This window comes from Melanotaenia boesemani, chromosome 1 (genome assembly GCF_017639745.1).
Source record: "Melanotaenia boesemani isolate fMelBoe1 chromosome 1, fMelBoe1.pri, whole genome shotgun sequence".
In the NCBI taxonomy this organism is placed as follows: domain Eukaryota; kingdom Metazoa; phylum Chordata; class Actinopteri; order Atheriniformes; family Melanotaeniidae; genus Melanotaenia; species Melanotaenia boesemani.
The window spans coordinates 14,910,446-14,936,181 of NC_055682.1; the positions used below are offsets into that span (position 1 = coordinate 14,910,446).

Below are 25,736 nucleotides of genomic sequence, written 5' to 3' on the forward strand. Positions count from 1 at the left end.
GTTACACAAATTGTTTGAATCTGGACAGGCATGGATGGAAATCACAACTCTGCTGGTTGATTCCTACAACATGATGGTTGCAATTGTAAATTTAACACAAGTGGCTAACATTTGTAGCACTAAACTTTGAGTTGTATTTTTGCAGTTTCAGAAAAAAACTATATAGTAAAAATGATGCCTTTAGATATTTAAGTGGGTATTCTCCCACAATGGAAAACAATGTGTCATGTTTGCTTCTTTTGTTAAGAAACCAGATGCATTTGTTCATATTATCACAGCATATCAGCAAAGTGTTGATGCAGCATTTACTGTTCATTTGAATTGGAGAGAAAATACTCACTAATGGAACAGATTTATTATCATATTACTATATTTTATTATCATAACTCCTTCTCTGGAGAGTCTCAGAGGATAACTATTGCAGCAAAAACAAAAATAAATCCTCCTTACATCATCCACAACCTGCGCAGCTGTACACCTGCTCATGTATAAAGATGATGACAGTGCAAAAACTTGCCATAGTTTGACCTGTCTTCCATCCTTATTTTTCAAAATGCTCATAAAAAAGAAGTAGAATTAAATTACACAGCCAACAGATGTAGGTATCAAGTTATGTAAAAATGAAATGCAATAAGTTTGTTCTTTGTACTACCAGATTTAAATTACACTTTTATAGTAGGTGTAAGTAGTGGATAGTCCATTCAGATGCTCAGTCAGGTATGCATCAGTCAATAACAGTGCAGGCTCGCTGAAAACAGAGCACTGGAGCAAACAATCTGTGAAGGACGCATGGATAAATTTTGTTTTGTCATCATGTACTGCTTGACCAACAAGCTAATCTTTCAAAATGTCAGTGAGGTCCATTTAGCAAAGCTAGACTGGTAGGTTGTGCTACACACAAACACACACACACACACATATATATATATATATGTGTGTGTGTGTGTGTGAGGACAGATTTATTAAAAGGATAACATAGACTAATTTAATTGATCTTTTACACCTTAAATGTACTTTATCTCTATATCTCTATCTGAGAAGGTAAATTGGTTTTCATCTAAATATCAAGAAGATTACTTTTCAACAATAGAGCAAATCAGTTCAAACCCATTTCCAATTTTTTGATTTCATCTACATGCTCGGAAATCGCTAGTAAACGAATGAGCAATGACTGGACCAAAGTACTGAGTTCACAAACCAGAAAATGATACATTTGTAAGTGAGAAAGGGTGAGCCAGTTTGCTTTTTTTTATTTTATTTAGGCTTGTGTTGAACTAATTTCCTAAAGGGCACAACATAAAGAGTTATAATAGTGCCCAATGCAGAAAATAGTTGAGATTAAGCATGCAGAAACATGTTGTGCATGACTGACTATGTGTGGGTGCTGGATTTTCACAGACATGCATTTTACTGTAGCAAGTATGATGCAGAAAATTTGTGACATCAGTGTTTTATAAAAAGTAAAAAGAATATAAATGGAAAAATACTGACCACAAATTTTTTTAATGTCATTGATATCAGTTTTTCTTAATTTTGACATTTAATTGATGTTTACCTTGTTTTGTTACATATTTGAAAAAAAATAAAATAAAACTAAAAATGCTATGGATAGGAGCAGGAGAAAACAACAACAAAAAAAAAAAACATGAAATCTTTTATTAAGTCCATATTAATTTTAAATGTGACATATATGGAGCATTTGGGGTGAATAGAATATTTTCAAAATGAAGGGTTTAATGGTTGTACCTCTTCCCTAATGAATAATAATCATGACACATAACACAATAGAAACTAAAAACTAGTACTATCAGTAAAATGAAATGCAAGCTGCAATGCTAAAAAGAAAATAAATCCATGGGTCCTTTTGGCATGAGCACCAACCCAAGAGCTCTTTGGCTTGTATATCGTAGTATTTCCATTTGATTGACAGGTGTGACATAGCCAGAGACGCACTGGGCAGACCCCCAAATGCCGTTGCATTTCCTGTCAATGTGGTTGGTTTGAGGCTGTCAACATGGATTGTCTGGCCAACATGGAGAACATGGTGAATTAGAGAAGTAGACATGGTAAATCAGTGGAGTTGGCTCTGCACTGTACTGTGTGAGCCATGTTTTTTTGTCATCACATAGACTGAGCTTTAGGCAATGAGTTGTTCTTATCAACTAGCAGATGGCTGTAAAGGTATTCATTCTGTATGTAAGCATATTTCTTTTTCTTTTTTTTTTCTATTTTTTTTGTATTTCAAGTGATATTTCCTCAGTGGTGAGAAACAAGAGCAAAGATTATGAATAAACAGCTAAAACATTGCATGTTTTTAAAGATTGCTTTGAAAGTATGGGGATTTTTAAGTATGTTTACTTAATTTTGGACATAATGAATGCTAATGTAACATAAATTAATGCATTTGGCTCTTTTACCTCTTGCCTATTAATTGAGAACATTTTAACATTTAAAAGTTCATACTTTTGCATGCAAATTACCCAAATAACAAAATACCACACTAAACTTCCTGGGAAAGACAATGACTCTCCTCTCACTGTAAACTTATCTGCATAATAAAACAAATAAAAATAAAAATATAAAAATAAAAAAATAAATAAAAGGTAAAGTTTCCGGCTTCCCGTGTTTCATGATAGATCGGCCCACTACTTAGTATCTCTGACCCACACGCTTTCACACAAGTGTCTTTCATAAAGTGTGTCAGAGGTGACTGTTAGTCAGTAAGTAGATGCATTGCAAAGATTAACTGAAAGCAAAGTCCATCACACATTTTTTAGTCATCCTACTCCACAGAATGAAACACATAATATTTACCAGACTGCAATTTCTGAGCTCCATTACATTAAAACTGACACAGGGCGGCCACGTCTTCTAATGCATGAATTATGAGTTGTGTATTTCAAAAAGCGGTCCTTAGGACCAGAATTCTTTAACTTTGATGGATTTACCTGCAGTTCCTAGTAACTTAAATATTGTGTTTAACATGAATATTGTATTTCTATTACAGCTATGTCATGTTCAGTTTGTGCTTCATATTAAATATTAAGTGAAGATTGACATTTAATTTAGCTGTTGTATTGTATATCTGGTTTCCTGAAATCTGGCATAAACCAAACCACGAGGAGATAATTAAAAGAATGAAGGATCATTAGTTTGGTCAGAGCTACTGGATTTGTGAAAGCTGTTAGTATAGAATTACAAATTGTTAACTGGAACATATACAGTTCAATAAAAACATTTTTGACCTTTTTTTTCTTCCCTATATTTGACATTTCTGTCATGTTTTGCCATATATACAGTGACAGAAAACATTGCATTAGTTACCTGTGTGTCAGCCCCCTGTGACATGTTTAGGGTTAGATGGATACTGAATAAAGACTAACAGCATTATTGGGAAGACAAAACAGAAATTCACTGCACGAGGTAAGCGAGGAAAAGCAGAAACACACACAGAGACTACACTGTGTATTCTTAGAAAGAGATGGCAGGTTTCAGAGTTTAAGCAAAGACAGATTTTACTAGGGGAGAGAAAACTTTTAAATTTTGAAAAAGCCTGTCACACTTTGCTTTGACCACACAGTAGAGACATCTATGCTTGGCTGTCTCTCAGCGGTCAGAGTTGTTCACTCCCTCCCTGACCTCACCATAGCTAGGAGCTCTAATCACTGTAAAACTGATTCATTAAGATCTGCTGTTAGTGAGAGGACACACACGCGGGTGAGCAAATGGACCACAGCCAATTATGTGATTCCCTGCCAGTTAGAAAAAGATTTAGGCATTAAGTATCTCTGAGGAGGGAGACAGTGATCACAACAGCATATCTATCATTATTACAGGCTTAAGAAGGGGGGGGTGTGTATGGTACTGTACATGCAGCTTGCAGAGCATACTGGTGCGTAACACTCCACAAAAACCCTTTAAGAAATCAATGTTATATATTTCTGAGAAAATAAAAAGGGGAATATTAATATAACATCAAGCTTTTAAACATTAAATGTGAATACAAAGTTCCCAGAAAGCTAACATATAGGTGGAGCTATTGACATATGGGATTGCTGAGGGTTGTGATGCAATTAGCACCTGACAAGTCAAAAGTTCAAATATTATCCAAGGCTGCAGGTGATTCTGTTTATATTGCTGCTGAAAAAATGAATATACCCACAGAAAAATTGTTTCCATTTGCAGCAGTTGATTCTTCAACACGATAAGGTAGTCAATGGACTGAATTTGATGCCCATGGGCAGATTGAACCCATACAGGAAAGTAAGAAGCCAGAGCTGTGATTGTCTTGATTCCCAGGTTAGGTCTAGCTGAAACTGTTTGAGGTTTAAGATCTTAAAGAAGACCCCAAAATCAAACAATACAAGAAATGCATGCTGTGTCTTTAGGCAGGAAATTAAAGGAGCAGTCCACTGATTTTCCACTAGATTATTTTACTCGTAGTAAGACAGTGTCCCCTTTAAAGCCCTCTATGGCTCTAAAAAGAAATGAGCCCATATTGATGTTATCAGGGGTATTGCTTATTTTGTTTAATGCATGCCTACTAAAAGCCATTGTTATAAATTTAGAATTTGGAGTTTGTGAGGGTTTATCAAGCTTGCAAGGTCTCCTCAAAGACGCTATCCATTTTCATTACTGGAAATGTAGCATCACTTTTAGAGCTTTTTCCATTGCAGGGATCAAAGTCAAGATGTCTCAGTTAGCAGTGCACAGATTGTTACTGTTCTTGTTAAAGTCTGTCATATAATGCTTTATGATCTTTTGCATTTTGACATTTTCAGCCAAGAAATGCAGGCATGTCATCATCTTTAGTTTGGACTTATTGTTCATTTGGATTTCTTTTATTTTTGTTTGTTTTAACATTCACAATTCTATAAAGTGATAACTTTTAAATTAATTTTAAAAACAGATCTTAAAATATGCAATACTCTTATTACTAGGAAATTGGCACATGTACAGTTTTTTTTAGGCTATAACTCATATTTCTGTGCTTCAGTCTTTGATTTAGATAAAATGTTGTATTTTGCAACAAAAACTGCTTTAAGGCATAGCGCAGATGGGGGAGTTGGAGACCTGCAGCTTTTAGAATTTACTGTAATAGCAAATAGTTGAACAAGTGAAAGGTTGATGGCAAAATCACATCCAACATAGCAGCCCCTTTAAAGTCCAACTCAACTTAATTTCTTCCCAAAGGCCTCAGAAACTTGGATCTGTGATTTTTTTTTTCTTTTATTTTCTCCTGTTACCTTTAGGCCATAAAAAATGCCTTAAGTTTGAAGCTGAATCAATACTGTAATACCAATTGAACTTCTGTTAAACATTTAGCTGTATTTTCCCTGACGGGCAAGAGCAGGCATTCACTATGTCAATGTGAAAAAAGAAAATAATAATAATAATAAAAGGCTTCTAAAGAAAAGCTTTAGAAATAATTTCAGTAAGACATTAAACCTGACAGAAATTCGATTGCATTGTCCAACATGTGTATTACATGAAAGAAATTATGATGCCGTAGGTTCCTAAAACCCTGGTTCAGCTTCATATTTGGAAGAAGTATCACAATCCCCCAACCTGTTAACCAATTAGAGGCAATACTCTGTTCAATCTTCAGCACTGTTGACCCATTAAATCACTTTCATTTCTCTCTGTTCAGCACTAGATCCTCAAAATCTAGCTGCTGTTCTCAAGCTGTAAAACAAGGTGACACTGACTGGAAGCACTGAGTTAGCTGACTTGAGCTTTTTTCCAAACTACATCACCCTGGAGATAGCCTGGACCATTAGCGTTGTTGACACACTTGACTTCATCTAATTCCCTGCCATCAGGGATTGACCAAAGCTGATAGCATCTGATGTCTTTGTGTTATTAATTGTGGATTACCTTATGTGACCCTATTGTTGACTCATTTAAATTAGCTCTAACATTACTTCTTATCACTTTGTGATTCATCATTGCCTGGTTTTGCCCTGCAGCTTCATGTGAATTCTTTTAGGTTCACTGCTGATTTACATATACATAAGAAGAAGGTTAACAGTAATGAAGCTGGCAGATGCTTATTTGATATGAGAGAATGTTTGAATTATAGTAAATCAGGTATTTTTTACATTCAAAACTCAAAGATGGTTACAAACTTTGTAGCTGCAATACATAAGAATAAAAAGCATTTAAATGTAATCTTAAATAACTTAAAATATGCTATGAAAAATGGTTTGTATGGAAAAAAAAGAAAAAGAAAAAAAACAAACAAAAAAAAAAACATGATTTCTGTGTGATATAGGTGATGTTGATATAAATAAAGAACCAAACAGGTAATGTTTTCTTAGGTATTAAATTTTAGAAAGTAACGTCTTACAATTACATACAGAAGTCTTTAGAGAGACTGTTACAGAGCAAACATAATGAATCCCTGTGTGTCTCATTTGAATGCACAACAGCACGCTCATAGCCCGTCTAACCTATAGGAATAGTGGTTCCAAAACAGCAGTCATGATGTTATCCACCAGGTCAGAATATGAACAGCGGGTCCTTGTGGCTCATTAATATCAGATGTGCTGTTTGTATTGGTGACTGTAAACCCGGTGGTGCTGCTTGATCCTTTCTACGGTTGCTCAAGTCATCTAAAAGATAAGAAGAAGCTCTATTATTCTTATTAATACAATAGAGCCAAGGACAGGTTGCAAGTGGTCAGATGAAAAATAAAACAAAAACAAAATGAAAACCAAATAAATAAATAAATAAACGAATAAACCCTTAAAAATGTTTTTAAAAGCACAAAATATTAAATTATAATTTTGTCACTGTATTACCATTTAGCTACACATTTCTTTACTAGCACAAGGACAATGTGTGAAAAGGACATTAGCTCTGCTTCAGTTATATTAGTGAGTTGCAAAACTTTTATGTAAGGAAATTTTGAACTCTGTGAATCATACATAAATGTTTTGAGTATGGCATTTAAATACATCTACATCAATACAACCACAGCTACAGCTGGATCAGTATGCTATTTAGAGCATTTTAAGCCTGACCTAGTGTGCCTTATGATGTGAGTTAAGATTAAAAATAAGTTTATGAGAGTTTAAGAGTAAATACTTTGCCTGAGATTGTATTATGACTGAGTGTAACTGGTTATCATTTCCTCCAATAGAGAGAAGGAAGATTAGCACACTTAGTTTGCTAGTTAGTGAGCTAACTAGTTTAGAGATTATGCACAAGTGCAAGGTTAGAGTTGTACCACATACTGTGTATAACTGCGGATACAGTCCGATTGACACCATAAGTCTTATACTAATAGAATAGGGAGTTAAGTGAGAAAAAAGACAGGAAGTTTTATACACAACTACTTTCTCTGGCTTGTAGTCTCAGACTGAAGCAGCTTGTGTTTTTGCTAGCAGGTCCAACAAGTACAGAGCAGTTTGACCAAAAACACCTCTTAATACAGTGACACACACCTGTCTGTATATCGGGAGAGCCCTGGACAGTGTGTCAACAATAATGATCCAGCAGCAAAACAAAATTTATATGTTTGAGCCAGATGCTGTCAGCATCTTGACTTGTGTAGCTTGGTGCTTAATTCAATTGTAGCTACGTCTGTAAAGTAATGATGTTGTTGTTTGGACCGTTTACCATAGAGTAGAAGTCTTATAACGGTTAAAATGTGCTGAAAAACATTTGCACTGGCTCACACTGTCAGCTGTGATACTTCCTAGTATAAACTTAATCATTCTCCAAAACAATTCAGCATCCTGACAGACACAATTTCTTTTTTTTTTTTTTTTTAATTTTTGGCAGCTGATGGAATTTTAATTGTCTATCAATGTCAATGGTGAGACTTTTGTTAGGGATGCACGGGTATATGCCTTTGTATGTACTTGGTATCCATGTACTAGTGTATGAAAAGAAAAATCACATGATAAAACAATGACTTTCAGTGGCAAATTTTACAGAAATATTATTAGATTTTTGATTTGATATAGGTTTATTTTATTTTTTTTCAAAAGAGACATAAAAAAACATTAACAGGAGTAAAATAGTTTTGCTGGAAGTCGATTTGAAGAAACCAATAATGTGATTTTGTCATTATTTTCTCAAGGTTACAAGATAATAAAGAACATGCAGATCATTTTGTATATCTAATTATTGACCAATCACTGAATGACAGGAAACAAATAAGCAAAACTGGCCTAATTTACTCGCTTTTAAAGTCAGTTTAAGATATTAATGAATATGTGACACATCAGCCAAAATTACCCCCAAAAAAGGTCTTTTCATTCACATCAGGGCTCAGAGAGAAGACCTCCTAAGTAAACATTGCAGAATTCACACCAAACCACCAAGCAAGAAAGCTTAAAATGCATTTTTTTCTAAAGTTTCTAATCAAGCCAGCCCAGTTTAGCTTAATACACATGTAGAAATTGATTTATGTCAACATCAATCAATTTATCTGCCCTTTGTTTGGCATAGGGAAACCTTAATGCGACATTAAAGGAACTACATCATTTTCATAACTAGAACCTCTATGTTTTTGTCCTGTTTTGATGGTACAATGACGTTACCTATATACACTCCTGGAGACATTGTTTTCCTGCAGCATCCCGAGACTGATAAGCCACACTTCTCAACTTTATTTTTCTCTCTTTTTTCACTTTACGGCGCTGTGTTACATGCCAGTAACTAGATATCTACACGCTGGCCATTTAGAACATGGACCGAGGCTGAATAAGAAAAGAATCACAAGAGGATGTTATTGGAAGAATCAAGGAAAAAGAGGAGAGAAAGTGATAGAGCAGGCAATATGACAAGGTTAAACATTGGACTGACTTTGACTTGCTGGAGAAAGTTCAGACAAGAGACAGGATGCAAGATGGATGCAGAATTAGCAAAAGATGTAGAAATGCAATGTTTTTAAGTTCTGAAAATCGAATAGAATTCTGATCGCATGCAAAGTTTTCACCTACTGTAAAACGTAGAAGCCCACTCAAGTTTTGAAAGTCAGGCTTGGGACCCGAATGATTTAACAGCCCAGAAAGTGTAATAATGTTACAAGCATTTGTCATATAATCTTCATACAATGTAGCTATTACACATTCTAGTGTGAAGCTATGATTCACCAACGATATTCTTTCTCTGATGAGTTTAGGCAATTGCCTTTCTTTTCACTGTCATTAAATCCTGTTGCAGACCAGTGGTAGATCCATTATTTGCTTTGCTGTGTTTCTGCTTCTGCAACAGGAAGAGATTAATGGCAGCTTTTATAAATAACAGGCTAGATTATTTTACTCTCTTTTCTAGTCTACTGAAGATTACAATACAAATCAACTAATCCAGAATTGAGTGCTTACTAGGACCAGAAAGAATGTACATGACACCACTTGTAAAGTCTCTTTACTGATTGTCTGTGTTAGCTTTCTAATCGATTTTAAATACCCTTCAATATTTTATAAGGTACCACAAGATAATGGTTTGTACGCAACTACCATTGATTAATGTTTTTAATTTGTGAATCACGAAGGCCCCACAGATCATCCGGTGCTTCTCTTTTACTGTTCAATGTTCAGTGGAAACATAAAAATAATCTGCTTTCAGCCATTATCTTCCAAGTCACTGAAAAAAACCTCTTTTTCAAAACCTGTGCATTTGTTGTTAAGAAAGTGCAAAAAAAGTATAGAGAACTGTGTAGTTTCTGTGTAAAATATGGAGCTTTTGCAGATACTTCTGCCAGTATTTTAGAGATCACTTTTTAAAAGCTGTTTTCACGAATTCAGATAATTATTAACAGTGTTTTGTGTGTTTAGTTTAACGCTAAGTTAAGCCTGTTAGCTGCCCATAAAGGTAATGTTGCTCAATACTTTCACCAGACAATGCCATCCTTGGAGTCTTGCTCTTTTAGAGTTGCTAAAACTGTCTAAGAGTTGGCACAGAAACAGTGAAGTTGCCATTCAGCTTATATTCACACTTTGTCCTACCTGAAGGCAGTACAGGATTCAATCTTGTGAGTCTGTATTTTCCAAGATCATAAAAACCTCTATCAGGGAAGAAGCAATATAACACACCCAGAGCATGGAAGGCAGAGCATAATGTCTGTCATTCTATATAGCTCGTTCAGTACAACACGTAGTAGCCTGTTTCTTTGAAATCCAAACAAAGAAATCAGATACAGCAGATTTAGGTAACTTTAATTTATTACAGCTATTTTATGCTTTATTTTGCACAGTAACATTTAATATAGGTTGTAAGAATTGGGACTCTAGGTGGGACTTTTATGGTTAAAAACATCACTTAGCCTCAAGGGGAAATTTTCACTCGACTTTTACTGCCATGTATTCTTCAACTGAGTTCTTTTGAAGCAGATCAGCTGTTGCAGATTGAACAAGGAACTTTTAAACAGACGTCGAAGCAAATTCATGTAAATGTCATTTACACAAGACTGACAGAAAATGTGGATTGTATAAGAATGAATGTGGCGCGGCATAAAGCAGCTGTCTCTCTAAAGACAAAACACAAGGTCAAGATTGTTTCACTTTTATTGGTTCCACAAGATCATCTGTCTTATTACTGTTTATGGTAAACTTTAACAATAATCTCTGAAATTAACATAATTCTGAAATGAAAGTGGCATCTATAAAAAAAAATAAAAATAGTATGCAAAACAGCCCTTTATTGTGAAGTTTGATCCATTAGTCTATGATGCAAAAGTCAGTACCAGGTTTCAAATTTAGCTTTTTAAACCAAAAGCCAATTAGAAATAAATATCTTCCATGGTCATTACAAATCTGTTCGTTAAGGACACTGTGAAAGATTCAGTATAATAGCAAGTGTTAGAAAACTAAGTAAGAGTGTAAAAGTGTGATTATAACAACAAAAATATATCTAGCTGCAGCACAGTTTAAACTAAGATACATTGTTCTCTCAAGAGGAGTGAGCAAAAGCTATTGTCTGCAAAAAAAAAAAAAAAAAAAAAAGAAAAGAAAAAAAGGAAAACGAAGACTGAAGGTCAGAGGAGTACACCTCACAGTGACCATAAGAAACCCATCTGATCTCAGAGCAAAGTGCTGTACTACAACAACTTTCCTCTCTTTTTGTACATCCCTCCTCTGGGAGCTTTCCCTGGAAATCACTGTTCTGAAGCCAGAACCATAAGACAGACCCCCAGTGAGTTAAAGCCCTACACTCGAGAGATGAAAGGTGTGCTTACAGAATAGATACAGGGCTGAGGAGAGATAAAACAACAAACAAAACTTTTCTTACTGAACTCGTCTAACTAGTTAGATACTGTACTTAGAGAAACAACATTTTTATGGTTGTAAATGTTGGTTCCCTCAGATTACAATCATTACTATTGCAACTTATTTCATCAGAAAAGCTGACCCCTCCAGCACCTCAATCTCTATTCAGCATTGTAGAGCAGAGGTAATTCCAAGTAATGGGAGAGAATTGTTTTGCTAATGCATTCGCTGTGTTCTCTGGACGACCTGCAGCATTCTCCCTTCAAGTTCCTGCACTGCAAATTCATAAAATCTGCTTATTAGAATTCTGCCACAAGTCCAGCTAAATTCCTTAAAGCCATTAGCGGCTGCTGAGAATAGTTTGGGCTGGCCTCATCATCGACTGCAATGACAAGGACAGGGTGCCAGGGAGAATCAATGCTTCTTTGTGGCTCAGGAACTAAACTGTAACAGCAAGACTGCTCCCATTGAGTGCTGGACTGTCGTCTTTTTCAACCGCTTAATTGATCAAGGTTTTATTTATCTTGTCACAAGACTTTAACCTAATTTGTTTTCCATTCATTCACAAATCACCTTCATTGAATAGCTATGTTAACAATCTGTGGTATTACATTTATTTTTTCTCCCCTCTGAACACTTGAAAGATGGTCCACGGATTCACCATGTAGCAGGGGCATGTTTAGACTTGTGTAATTAATTATCATATCAAACATAATCTTTATATTAATTCTTTTCAGCACACACACACAAAAACACTTAGTGGGTTTTTGTTAAGAGGGAATATTCTCTCTGTATGTTTTTAATAGAGCAGACAGAGTGGAAAGGCAGAGGACTGAGATGAATCCCTTTCCCTTTGTTCTTTCTAAAGAAGCAGGGCTGCATCATGCTTATGTTCTTTACTCTGCAACTATGAGAAGATGTCTTTGTAATTGGGTGATATTTTTCACTGCAGTACTTGGTGCATGCATTTCCATTACATTTCTGTCATAAAATACCCTCCTCATTGTCGTCAACTTAAATAGAAAGTCAATACTTAGTGTGTGGAATGGGGAGCGTGGAAATGGGCTTAATATTGGGACCCATAAACATAAAGTTTAATGCCGCCACCAAAGGAAAGGCCAATCACACTAAAGCTTTGCAAATCAAAGAATAATAATCACAGATTTTCTCGCCTAGCCATCTCAACAGCTTTATATAAATAAGTTAGTATCAACCTCCTGTGTGCTTTCATTTTCTAATCACCACCAATTTCCTCCCATCTTTTCAATTTTCCTTTGCACTTCATACTTTGCCCCCTCCGACCCACTGGTAGAACACTGCAGCGTTATATTTTCTTTGTTTCTTTTAACTCTTTTATTTCATTGTTCAGTGGTAAAGTACATTGAGTAGAATGCCGAAATGTGAAAAAGCAAAAAACAAACAACCCCAGGATGAATGTAATTGTTTTGAATGAAGAGGGGATTGGATTGTAGTATAAGAGACAATGCTGCTCAGCTGATCTCAGTCTGATGTCCAGAGGGAGATTCCTAACACTTTATGGACTCATTTGCATCACCAGAGCTCTGACTATAAGTCAGCAGGCTGCTAAGAAGACAAAAGCCATGCTAGGGCTGGGTGATTATAGCTGTAGTATATTAACTGATGGTGAGCAATTTCCAGAGACAAGTCTGATGATGCAGTGATTGATTTTATAGTGTTGTAAGTGTTCACAGCACCACTATGACTTGAGCGTGCTCATTGGTGCATATTATCTGTTCAGACTAATCTACAGTTTACTCTTCCATTGCCAGGTTAGTAGCTGTGTTTTTTTTTCTTCTAATTTTTACATCAAACCTCCCCATTTATCTATGTAACTGTGTTGATACACTGATGCCATTAGTTAAATAAACAAGTAAGTAATGATTGACGAAGTGCTTAAATAAGTCATCCACACATTTTCATGTGAAAAGTATTCCCCTGCATGAGTCTTGCCACCAGTCACAAGATAAACATCATGTTCTCCCTTCAGCTGTACACACACACACACACACACACAGACACACAAAACACTTGTTGAGAAATGAATGTTGTCTTGTGATGTCAAGGCAGAATGCATACAGTGGCATCTCTAAGGTAATTAAACAGAATTAAAGGTCTGCTGTGACTGGAAAGACTTGGCAGGGGTAGACTAATGGTAAAGCTAATTAAAGTGTGTTTTATCCCCTGAATGAAACTCATCTTTTCTGCTAACAGAATCAAGACAACTTCAACTGAGTGGCTTTACAGGTCCAGAAGGAATTCCAGCCACATTATTTTTTATTCAGATTCACCAGTGTAGCAAACTAGTCTTAATTTATAAACATTTTCTTTTATATTTTCAAAAACTGCTTCAGTATTTTGTACGAGTAGTTTTCAATTCAAGATGACAATAACAAGTATTTTCATTTGGAAGACATGTTTGCTGATAGCAGCATGTAAATAAGGGCATTTACCCCTTCCATAGAAAAAAAAAAAAAAAACAAGCGCCACAATATCTCAACCTGAAATGATTCCTTCCAGAAAGCCTCATGTTTTTGGAGACATGTTTTTCCTGGCACAAAAGAGAAGTGTTATCTTCCAGTTTTTCCTTACCTGGGCTTTTTTTGGTATTTTGCTGAATTGCTCTGTGCTTTATTCAAAGGTGGATGCAGTATACAGGATGGTGGCTCAATGGTTACAGAGATCTCATTATGGGTTCTGGATTTGAATCAATGTGCATGTTTTACACTCTTGTCTCAGAGTTCAACAGCTTAGTGTTGTGTAGCCTGAATATGAATATGCATGCTGTTTTTTTTTTTCCAGACTTAACCACGTCTTGGTTCCTCAGACAGATATTATCCAGAAAATCATTATATTTTTTTCTAGATAGCCACCAGTCTCATTCAAAACAATGTGCTTGAATGAGATGTTGACTCTTATTCAGCAAAGATTTAGCACTTTATTAGATGTTGAAAATGTTAGGCCATAGCTGTTAGATGGCCTCACTTTCAACCTTTCCCCCCGTTTCCCTTCAATCGCCCAATAACCTACACACACGGACCACATCTTGTCAACAATTGAGCTCACTATTGAATTATTTAGGACATGACCAACACAGCATCTAAATGCTCCTGCTTACTGTAGACTCCCATACTCCCATCCATAAGAATTTAAGGTGACATATGTCCACATGTGATTGAATTTCCCACAGTAGAAGTTTATTTTATGCACAGAAAGGCATTTTAAGTCCCTGGTGGCTGACAGTCCCATTTATATGAGATGAAAACATGTTCTTCATTCTTTTGCTGGTTTTATTAAATTCTCCTTTTTTCATCTTTTTTTTTTTTCCCCCATCCCATTTTAAATATGTCTATATATTGCTGGGGTACTTTTCAGTTTTGGACATTTATGCATGCTAACAGCTGTCTCCCAATTCAAATCAATCATCAACACCTCAAATAACATTGGCTCCACATCTCTTTGTGTTTCCCAGATTTTAAAGATCATTTTAATTTGGCTGCAACATTTTGATCTGAGATATTTTACTTTCCATTTCAGGTAATAAAGTAAAGTAACTTTAATGGAAAGTATAATAAACCTCATAGCACCATCAGCACTCAATCAATCTCAATAACTTGTTTTATTCATGCGCCTTATTTTTGTTGTCCGTGTTGACAGTATAACATGTGATACTGTCAACTTCAACTAGGGATTTTACCACAATCACCCTGACAATGTGAAGTGAAAAACGACCAATTATAATGTTGCCAACTCTTCCCTTCTCACCGTTCCTTATCATACTGTTGAGAAATGGCTAGGTACTAATAAATAATCCTACATTCTGGGTGGTTTATGGAAGAGCACTGCCATTAATTAGAGTGACAGACAAGTGGAAATAGTATATTAAGACGATACATAATGAGAGAGAGGTTCTGAGTGTGGCCCTGTTCCTTTTTACCCATTTTCCTTGTATCTCTCCATTTATTGCAGGAGTTTGTAAGGAAAACTGCTTTAAGAAAAGTTTCTTGTTAAAATGATCTATGCACATTTTAGAAATGGAATATTGGTTTTTAAAGAACAATTAAAGTAACACCAACACAAGCACACAAGCCTACACTACTCTGCTTCATTTTTCCAATGTGAAAACCAGCAACAGGCCATTTTTATTTTGTCATACTTGTCTTGGTAAAATTATTTTCTAAGTTTATTCTAATTACTTTCTACTTCCTAATGCTTCATTTGCTTTCACGCTGGCCAGTATATATAGTAAGGATATGTAAATGTGTTACTAATACAAAAACTTTTCAAAAATTGTTTCCTCATTGCCCGCTGTTGGTAGTTTGAATGATACTAACACATCTATGTTACAATATGAGACATAACTCAGCAAGCCATTACCATTCAAAGCACAAACCTATTTTATCCACCACAGATCATAACATTGCCCCCACAGGTTTGGACAGTAGGTACTAGATGTGATGGTTACGTCACTTCATCTGGCTCTCTTATACCCTGATGCACCCATTCTGTGGAACAGGGAAAATCTGGACTCATCAGACTACATGACCTTCGTCCATTGCTCCAGACTCCAATCTTTAAGCTCTCTTGTAAATTGCAGCATATTTTTTTGGTTAGCCTCACTGATTAGTTGTTTTCTTATGGCTGCACAGCTGTTCAGTCCCAATCCCTGGGGTTCCCTTCATATTGTACAAGTGGAAATGTTCTTTTTTTCACTATTTAACATAGCTCTGAGTTCTACTGTTGTTTTTCTTTGATTTGATTTCACCAAATGAACACAGATCACCCTCATTCAGGATTTCTTTATAACCACATTCCTTCCTGGAAGACAATGCTTCCCCACTATCCTTCCAGTTTTAATGATGTGTTGGACAATTTTTAACCCACTTTTAGTAATTTCAGCATTCCTTAGATGTTTTCCCTGCTTGTATACCTGTTGGTGGGCTTTCACTGATGATGACTCATTTTAAAATAAAAAGCTTTTATTTATTTATGTATTTATTTTTCTTATATTTTAAATTCATAAACCAGTGAAGACAACTCTCAAAAGAACACAATGCTGTATTTCAACTATGCTTGTTTAACAGTCACCCAACAATGTACATTGTTTGGTTCATGAAATAAAAACATTTCGATCCTAAACAAAAAAAATAAATAAATAAAAAAAATAAATAAACAAAAACAAACAAAAAAAAAAAAAATCAGAGTGTGTACGTATGTGGTAGTAGTATACTTATTTATGATTGCATGCATGAGTCAGGCAGTGGAGCCAATTTCATGCCAAGGACAGCAGACAGTCTGACAGGCTGACTGGCACGTTGTCATTCAACTTAGTTCAGTCTAACACAAGCTAAACAAAAATAGATAAATAAATAAAAAAATCAACCTGTGTTGCTTTGCTGGATAAGGCTGTTAGAAGTTCATAAAGTGACACCTAAGCATTGAAGAAATAAAAATTATGTGAGCTGACTATTTTTAGAAAAATGTTTTAAATAAGACGTTTGGCTAACAATATGGTGTTTGCTGATAAGAGGCACAAGTTTATAATAGTGTTTCCCAGATAACCCATTGTCTTCTTTCTCTCTGCTTTCGCTCTATGTTGTTGTTGGTCATCTGGAAGTCAGTTTAAGACAGTGATTTATGCCTGGGGCTTCATGCAGCATAGCCTCATTACACATAGCCATTTTGAGAATCAGCAGATAATTACAGTATACATCATAGACCTCATGGGGCCCTGCAGATTCAGTCCATTCCATTGGCCTGTCATTTAGGGCAGAGAGCCTGAGGAATGGAAAACTGCATTCTAACCTCATTTGATATTCATTTAACAGAAATTCTTGTTGAAATTATTGGAAAAATGTTGAATTGGCATTTCACTATAAAATGGTGATGATTATTTAGTGTTAATGGAATATCATCACTCAGTTAAGTGTAAATGGCATAGAGTCAAATCCATGTAAAGGCAGGAAAATATGTACAAAAACCTGATTTAATTAAAAATCAAATTAATCAATAGTGTTATTTTTATTTACTTTGCTGTGGTGGATTACTAACATTAACTCTTCTTAATTATATGAATGAAAACCATAATTAAACAAGCACTTCTAACAGACCTTGTTCTTTTTTCAATCTTTCATAAAGGGAACTTTAACTCGTGCCCGAACTGAACTGAACCCTGAATATCTGGACCTTCGTCCGCGAGCAGAGCTGAATCCTGAATATTGGACCCCTTGCACCCCTTTAGTGAGTACTGATGGTCCCATTTCTGACTAAACAATCACTGTAGTTTCGCCTGATAAAAATGGCTCCATTTCATAATTTCATTCCAATTATTTTGTATTCCATCTTACTTCAGTATTCCATGCAGAGGCCACATATTGTTGGATAGACATGCTATCATTCCTCATTCATGCTTTCATCCTTGCTCCAGAATGCTCCAGAGTGAGATACTAAATACAGGGTCTATTTATTTCTCCCCTTCTTCTCTTTACAGTGTTTAAACATATTCTGCCTCAGAGTAACAGTGACATATTGTACTTAGAACATCCATAAATTCAGGGCCTAATGTGATGCTAATATTCATGCCATTTTTACTTGAGTAATAAGTATTTGTCTCATTACTACCAAGCTTGGAAAACAGCGCTTGATAGTCATCTAGGGGTTAGAGGAGGTTTGCTTGTGCTGCTTTGTTTACACACTGGTGAATCTTAATGATGTCAGTTTTTCTTACTCTGTTATCAGCTACAGTATATCAACATGAGGTGGGGGAAACTTGGACTCTCACCATAATCTGCCTCCATTGCACACTACAGTGCCAAGTTTATTTTTGCTTTTTCATGATGCGGAGATAATTTGCAGTCTGTGATTTCTGTACTAACCATTGTGTGTTGCAATAATAGGAGATGTTTCTTCTGTTGTATCTTTTTTTCACCTTCTGTATCCATATTTCTGTGGACAATTATTCCAAAAAGAAAAATCAATTAGCATAAAATAACAGTAAAGTGCTATTGTTATCTTAGAGTATATTACAGCAGATAGGATTAGTATTTGAAAATTGGATAACAGTTTTAAAGGAACTTTACATCTGCCAGCAATGAAACAACTCACTGTTGTAGCACTACTTTGCGTACTGACAAGTATTCTGACTTATTTTAATTTAAGAAATGATTAGACATGAATTTGTTGAAGCTGAAGACAACTACAGACAAATAAGTGTATAGTGTATAAGTGTATATATATATATATATATATATATATATATATATATATATATATGTACTGTTTATGTGGTATCTGTTCTCAGTTTATTTAAAATTGTGGTGAAAGACACCAATTTAACAAGGCTTAATTACAAGCTTTTGTACCACAGCCAAACTGCAAAGAATAAAACTACAATCTATGAGGTCTGATAAAGAAATTAACAGTAGAGGGTTTCTCTATATCCTGTGTTCATGTATGGGCAACCTGGAGACATTTGGATCTTGCTTTTCTTGTTTAGAGTCTCCTAAAGAAAAATACATCCTTATATGGCTTACCAAAGATTCCCCAAGGTCATTCAGCACTGGCTTATATACCAGCTTGTATACACAGCTTGAGAATATGTGAAGCACATGTATTTAAAGTTTTGCTCAGTCAATCGAGATATTAAATAGAATATTTTATTTTATTATTATTTATTTATTTATTTATTTGACAAATGAATGTTGCAAAACAAATAAGGAGTAACTGGGAAACTTGTAAAAACCTTCAAGGAATTTAATACATTTTACATTATTTTACATATTGTAAGGTCATTGTTAACTTTATACATTTACACCTCTAAATACATACTACAGCAAAAGCTTGTTTATTTTTTATGGAATAGTAAAGTTCCCATAAGTTGTACCTTTAGTTGTCTCTGCATTAAATATTTATCACTTGTTGAGGACCCATGAGTCTACCATCAGCAAATGGGAGATGATAACAAGGCATAGGTGTAAACACAATGCAGTCCCCCTTTCCCAAATCCCCACGGTGTCCTCAGGCTCACCACTGTGTTGTGCACTGATTTGACTGTATTATTTAGACATAGCACAATCAGCAGATCAAAATTTTGTTAGCATGTTATTTGAACTTTTAATTAATTGTTAACTTATCAAAGGGCTATGTTTTTTCTTCAGCCTTGTGTGGGCAGAAAAAATAGCTCCAGTGTTGTTACATTATGAGAGCGAAATCCATTAATGAAACTTGATTAGATGCTTGCAAATGGGCAGAGGGATTTTTTAATGGATAGATTGTCATGTTTCATCCAACACATACACAGAATCAAACAACGCCTTTTGACCTTTGTCTGCATATTCTGCTTGCTACACAATCACACATCCATCTTAGGCTTAAAACCTACACTATACTAAAACTGAGCCAGGAGAGAAGGCAAGTGCTGAACAACAATACTGTAATATTAAACCGCCTGCCTAGTCTACAGTGTAATCTTGTGAAACTGTTGTCTGATGCAATACATCACAATTAAAGAAAGACAGAGGTGCAGTAGCTCAATGTTTACATACTGTGTCTTGGACTGAATCCCTTAGGATCTTTTTTAATGTACAAACATACTTGCAGATGGTGTTCTTGAATTTGTATGATTTATTTAAATGAAATGCCACTGGCAACATAAACAGTAAACTAGTCCTTTGCATTTGGAATTTGATAAATATTTCTGAGTATAAGTCCACTGTTTGCACAGCACTGTGTCACTTTGGCAAACGTATCATTAGAGATTTCCATATAAGATCAGTTCCCTATTAAGTTAAAACGGACATGTCTTTGGTTTTTATTAAAAGATGGCTTTCTTTTATCAACCGGGGAAATATTTCTAAAACATATACATGGTTGAGAGAAATGTAATATGATAAATGGGACACTGTGTGTGTTTTGTGTCCCTGAAGCTTTCAAAGTCAATATTTGGATTTTAGCCTGATTTAATGAACAAGATTTCTCACGGATTTCTCCCAAGCTGTGTTCAGCAGAATATCTCTTTGGCTTTGTTAAAACACTGCAGTGTTTGCTTATTGGGCCTCACCGGACGAAAGAAGCTCAAAGACTGACACACGCATGTGCACACACAAATGTATGTTCACTCACACAGGCTCCTTTTTTCCAGCCCAATAGGGAATGATGACTCTCATTATCGCCTCAAAGCAAGATGGCCACAGTGCCCCTACTCAGCAGCCCTATTAAGTTACCAGACAGCTTTATTGTATTGGTGTTCGATAATTTCCTTTCCTCTGTCATTCGGAGTGCATCAGGGAGTTGTTGCATTGGGGAAGGAGGGGTTGAAAAAGGGGCAAGAGCTAACATGAAAAGACACAGCTGGTGGAAATGATTCCCTTCTATAGCCTGTGAGTCCTTGGGCTGATTGTCGAGCAGTCCTTGGCCACACAGATACCTTTCTTCATTAATGGTTTAATCATACTCATAATTGTGTGGAGAAAAATGGATCTTGCATTTATTATGTAGTCACACAGCAAACTGTATCCTTAAGAGTAGTTGTGGTGGATAAATGCATTAACAAACTGGAAAAGAACCTCATAGACTGCATTGATTTATTGGGAGTTTTTCACTTTGAGGTCTGTGGACTCTTAAGGATCAATATATTTACTGTCATGTCCATGCATCACCGGTGTCTGGAAAACAGTAGATTAAAGCATTTTTATGATGGGAATACAAAACAGTCAACATATTTGCCCACTAGAATTAATTTAGACATATATTGTATTTTATTAATTACCATTTAAGATAAGGTCACATTAGAACAAATCTATTAATATAGTTTCTGTTAATTTGCATACAAAAAGAAAGATATAATCTATGAGTGGCAGGGGACTAATGTTTCAGGCACAGGTGCACCCTCAGCTTGCTCTATTCTGACTTTATGTAATTATTTTAGTCTTTTCCTGTTGTTGACAAGTTGCTGTTCAATTACTTTAATTGCTTTATAATGAAAATAAACCTTCGCAAGTTTGCAAGCTCACCACCACAAAGTTTATGAATTTGAAGAAAAATCTGAACAGAATCAATATAAGGGAGTCCAGAGAGGCAGACATACCATCTGAGCCAACACTGAGGAGATGATGCAGTTGTCAGAAACAATCCTTTGAGGTGTCACTTTAGAGTCTGAAAATGAAGAAACGTCGAGTACAGTTACAAGACTTACACATGGGCTAAAATGTATTACTCTAAAATGTACTTATTGATCGGGCTGGTAAATCACATTAGCAAAATGCTATAGATGCTTGCTGCTTTTAATGCTGACAATTTTTAGACTTTTGTAACAGACTGAAGTGCTAAATCTCATTTAGCTATGTACTGATATTAGAGAGGAGACTTAAGGGGTTTGGAAATACAATAACCAATGATGCTACAGTTATATAGCCTTATAAGTTGCAATTTTTATAGTACACAATAGTGAATGAACACCATGCCTGTATTATTTGTGGAGAGCTCTCTGTTAAAGGTCTTCCCATTTTTGCTAGTGTTCTGTTTTGGCAAAACATTTGCAAAGTGGATAATTGTAAATATGTTATCAAAAATTTGTTGTTTTTTATTAAAATTAAATGATCCAGAGCTAATCATGTAATGTGAGACACCAGTTTGATGGTGTCAGTTTGAGAAAAGAATGAGCCAGGTGTTATGAAACGCTTTTCCAGTATTCAGAGTAATTAAAGGGCAAAGTTTAACATTTTTAAAAGCCATATCTGCTGCATCACTCATCTATATTTGGCTGGCAACAACTGCATGATGTATCTACTTGCCAATGGAGTATTAGTCATACTTTCCTTTGACATGCTTACTTGCTCTTAGTAACATTTTTCAATATATTTGAATTTTGGACAAATTTCTTCATCTGCTTTGCTTTAAGTTACTACCACTATTTAAAACTTCCATGCTAACACACACACACACACACACAAAAAAAAAAAAAAAAAAAAAACTAATGAAGAAATCGATATACACTAATCAGCCATGAGATTAAAACCACTGACAGGTTAAGTGAATAACATTGATCATCTTGTTAGGATGCAGGTTTCTGCTGGGAAGCCTTGTATCCTGGCAGTCATGTCAATGTTACTCTGTCAGTGTGACCCACCTAAACATTGTTGCAGACCAAGCACCAGTCCACCATGGCAACAGCACCCTGTGACAGCAGTGGCCTCTTACAGCAAGACAAGGAAGACTTGATGTTTTTTAAAAAAAAACAAACAAGGCTCAAGACCTATTCTTTTTACTTAGCAATTTACCTGGATCTTTGTCTTTTTGTGTTTCAGATATTTATTTATTTATGTGTTTATTTTGTCAATTGATTTGTGATTTAGTCTCTTTTTTTGTCCCATTTCAGTACATTATTTTTATGTACTTTTTTAAACTTCTGCATTTTATTCTTTATTGTTTTGAGATTTAATTGGTTTTTTGTTTTAACTTTTTAACATTTTAACTCCAGTTTTTCTCACAGAGGCCCACCACACCGGGGGCTTTGCCTTCTCAGTCTGCAGGGTTGCTGTTGCAGCAATCGTGCTGTCTGGATGCTGGGGTCCGGCACTGCAGCCCTATGGCTGTGATGGGGACCTCAGCCTGCGTGGATGGATCTCCACAATATTGTTTTCTTCACAGCAGCATCAAGCCAGATATTTTTTCTGTTTATTTTTATTAGGATTTTTACGTCTACTTTCAGTTAAGGGTATTTCCGTTCTGTTTGTGTGTGTATGTGAGTGTACGGATGTGACTGTGTGAAAAAAAAAAAAAAAAACACTTTAAAATTGTTATGTTATTCTTTGTTGTGTAAATAAATACTGAAATGAATAAAGATCTTATAAAATAAATACAAAATAAATTAATAAAATATACATTTTTAATGATTATTCATTTAATAACACTTATTGATTTATTTAATTTATTAAATATGTTTCATTTATTTATTAACACATTTAATGTTGAACTTTTATTCAGCTGTCTATTTTTGTTTTGCCCTTTTTTTTAGGTTCTTATATTTAAATGAAGGGGCGTGGCTATCTGTCTGGGTTTCACCGCAGTGGAGCACTTCAGAAAGTGAGCGTTGAATTCTGACAAATCACTGCCAAGTGTTCCTCCCACTAGGCCCTGTTCAGTCCAATTCAGCATCATATCAGGAATCAACTGGGTTCCTGAGGGATGACAAAGGATGTCAAAGTGAGCAGTACATTGGTAAACTCCAACGGCTCACAAGGCTCTGTGGCAACATTGGCTGTGACACTCAGTCAACTTTGCATGAACGTCAAAATGGAAAGTTCTCTAAATGTTCTGCAAATGTTCACTGAGTCCCCCACATAACCTTTGTTTCCTTAACCTGTCAACTTTTTCTTCCCGGTCCACTACATTCTCCGGTTGCTGATCTTGGAGAATCAGCTCGTCAGGAATTTAAGAAATGACTTATTACTGAATTGGACGAAACAAGCATAAATAACAAATGGGCAGGTAGTGATTAATGCAGATTGGTATGTCAAAGTAAACTAGACAAGAATGGTGGGATGTCAAAATCTCTGGAACAGAGCTGGAAGATGCCACTGACAGTCGTTCAGTCAGCCCTGACATGACCACAGGTGGTTGATAATTATTAGTCGCTTAAAATTATTGACAGGTAATTGAAAATATATTTATCTCTATATGTCTCCTTACTTGTGAGGACAACTTGTCTTGAAAGTAATGAACAGGAACAGAAAGTACTATTTTATCTGAGATCAGCAACTTTTTGACAGGCATTAGGAGCTGTGATGGACTGGGAAATAAAAGCAGGCAAGTCAGGGAAGCAAAGGTTACAGATATTCACGCTGCGTCATTGGAATATAAGAACTCAAAATAAAAAGAGAGAAAAATAAAAATTGGACTGCAAAATGAAAGTTCCACATTAAATGAAATGCGATTATTATTATTATTATTATTTATTTTATCTGATATTTATAAAATGCATAATGACACATTTGTCCGTATTCTGATTTTTGGGAACAGAACGTTTGGTTTGGAATAGAGACATTTCTAGTTTCACATGAAAGAATAAAGGCAGATTTATGGTCGCGTGGCATTTGTGTCTGCGTCTGTGTAACCACCATAGGCTAGGCATAGCTCCACAGAGGCTCGACGCGCACCTCTTCCAGACCTGACGTGCACCCCTGCTAAGCACACGGTTACGCAGGTACTCTCTCGTGATTGGTTAGTTTGGGATCATGTGTTACTGGATATCTGGATCTTCTTGCTGAATTTGTGTGGTAACCACCGTTTTTAAAAACAATAACCAGTGGATCAAGATGATGAGAGGCTGATTGAATTATTTCTTCATTTTCTTCAACAAGCTAATAAAGACACTTGATTGATTGAAGTTTATTTGAACATAATGACAAATAAAAACAAAAATAAAAATACTACACCAAAAAAAAAAAAGAAAACACAAAAAGTTGTGGTGGTGTGTGGTGTGGTGGAAGCAAAAGCTTATGTAATCCCACCCCTGTAAATTACAACAATATTCAGATTCTATTACATTCTCACTACCACTACCAGCCACTAAACAATTCCATAGAAACAGTTGTGCTGTTACAATTCGGTCCATACAATCAATATCTCCCTATGGAACCTATACTGTCCCTATACTAGACTCCATTGTTGTTTTAAAACAGAAAATACCTACCGAGCTGAAGTGAACCATCAAAAGAACTCTGACCTGGTGAGTTTATTGGCCGATACCACCCCTGCTGCCACCTTCAGGTTAGGAGGAGAAAACCACATCGCAACAACAAAATGATGCGCACCCCCTACTCTCGAGTGTGAGAGCAAACTCACCAGTGTCAGCTACGCCATGGCCAACTACATTCAGACGCCGCCCAAGCATAAATCTGCCTTAACTGCTTTTAACTATGCTAGCGGATATTGTGACCAGCAACTGTTTTAAAGAGAAATCAGAGCTTGCAGACCCTCTTCCATTGTTAAAATGTCCTGTTTGGGAGCACTTCGGCTTCACAATGAAGTATGTAAATGGACAAAGACAAGACTAAAGCAGTCTGCCAGACTTGTGTCGAGCTGTGCATGTGGATAGAAGCGCGTTCTCACTGAAAACTTGTTTTCGTCATTTTGGATTAACGACTAAATTGTTGCAGCCCCTTTTCTTCATTTATTTAAAAATCTTTTATTTGATACTTTACTAAAAGCAGTTTTGTTTTTTTTTGTTTTTGGTTTAATTTTAAATGTCTTTTAACATGTTCCTGTTTACACCAAAGTTAAGCAGTTTTATGTTTTAAATCAGCAACCTGTTGCATAATAATCACAAAGGTCATCTACTTTCTCCGATTAACCATTTGTGACCAAGTAAACACTAGCAAGATGTGGAAATTGATCATCATCAAGAAAAAAAAAGACATGGAGATGTAGGACATCGAATGTGTGCATATTTCATGAGATCGGGGGTGTAATTATCACCTTCTTTTTCTGAATTTAAGC

At 35.6% G+C, this 25,736-nt stretch overlaps 1 protein-coding gene and 1 long non-coding RNA gene across 6 annotated transcripts in view; one reads left to right on the forward strand and one right to left on the reverse strand.

Annotated features, from left to right (window-relative positions):
• The window catches only part of LOC121639029 (protocadherin-9), a 215,317-nt gene that overhangs the window by 35,191 nt on the left and 154,390 nt on the right, over positions 1 to 25,736 (forward strand). For 4 of the 5 annotated variants that reach the window (XM_041984214.1, XM_041984182.1, XM_041984188.1 and 1 more), the window contains one exon: positions 17,379 to 17,480. The exons of the other annotated variant lie outside the window; for it this stretch is intronic. In XM_041984214.1, coding sequence (XP_041840148.1) covers positions 17,379 to 17,480 — 102 coding nt within the window. The remainder of the gene's footprint in view (positions 1 to 17,378; positions 17,481 to 25,736) is intronic. 5 annotated transcript variants of the gene reach the window in all.
• LOC121639053 lies at positions 862 to 24,556 on the reverse strand. The gene is made up of 3 exons (XR_006010123.1): positions 24,446 to 24,556; positions 17,292 to 17,298; positions 862 to 873 (listed from the first exon to the last, which is right to left on the reverse strand). It is a non-coding gene; the product is annotated as an uncharacterized LOC121639053 (long non-coding RNA).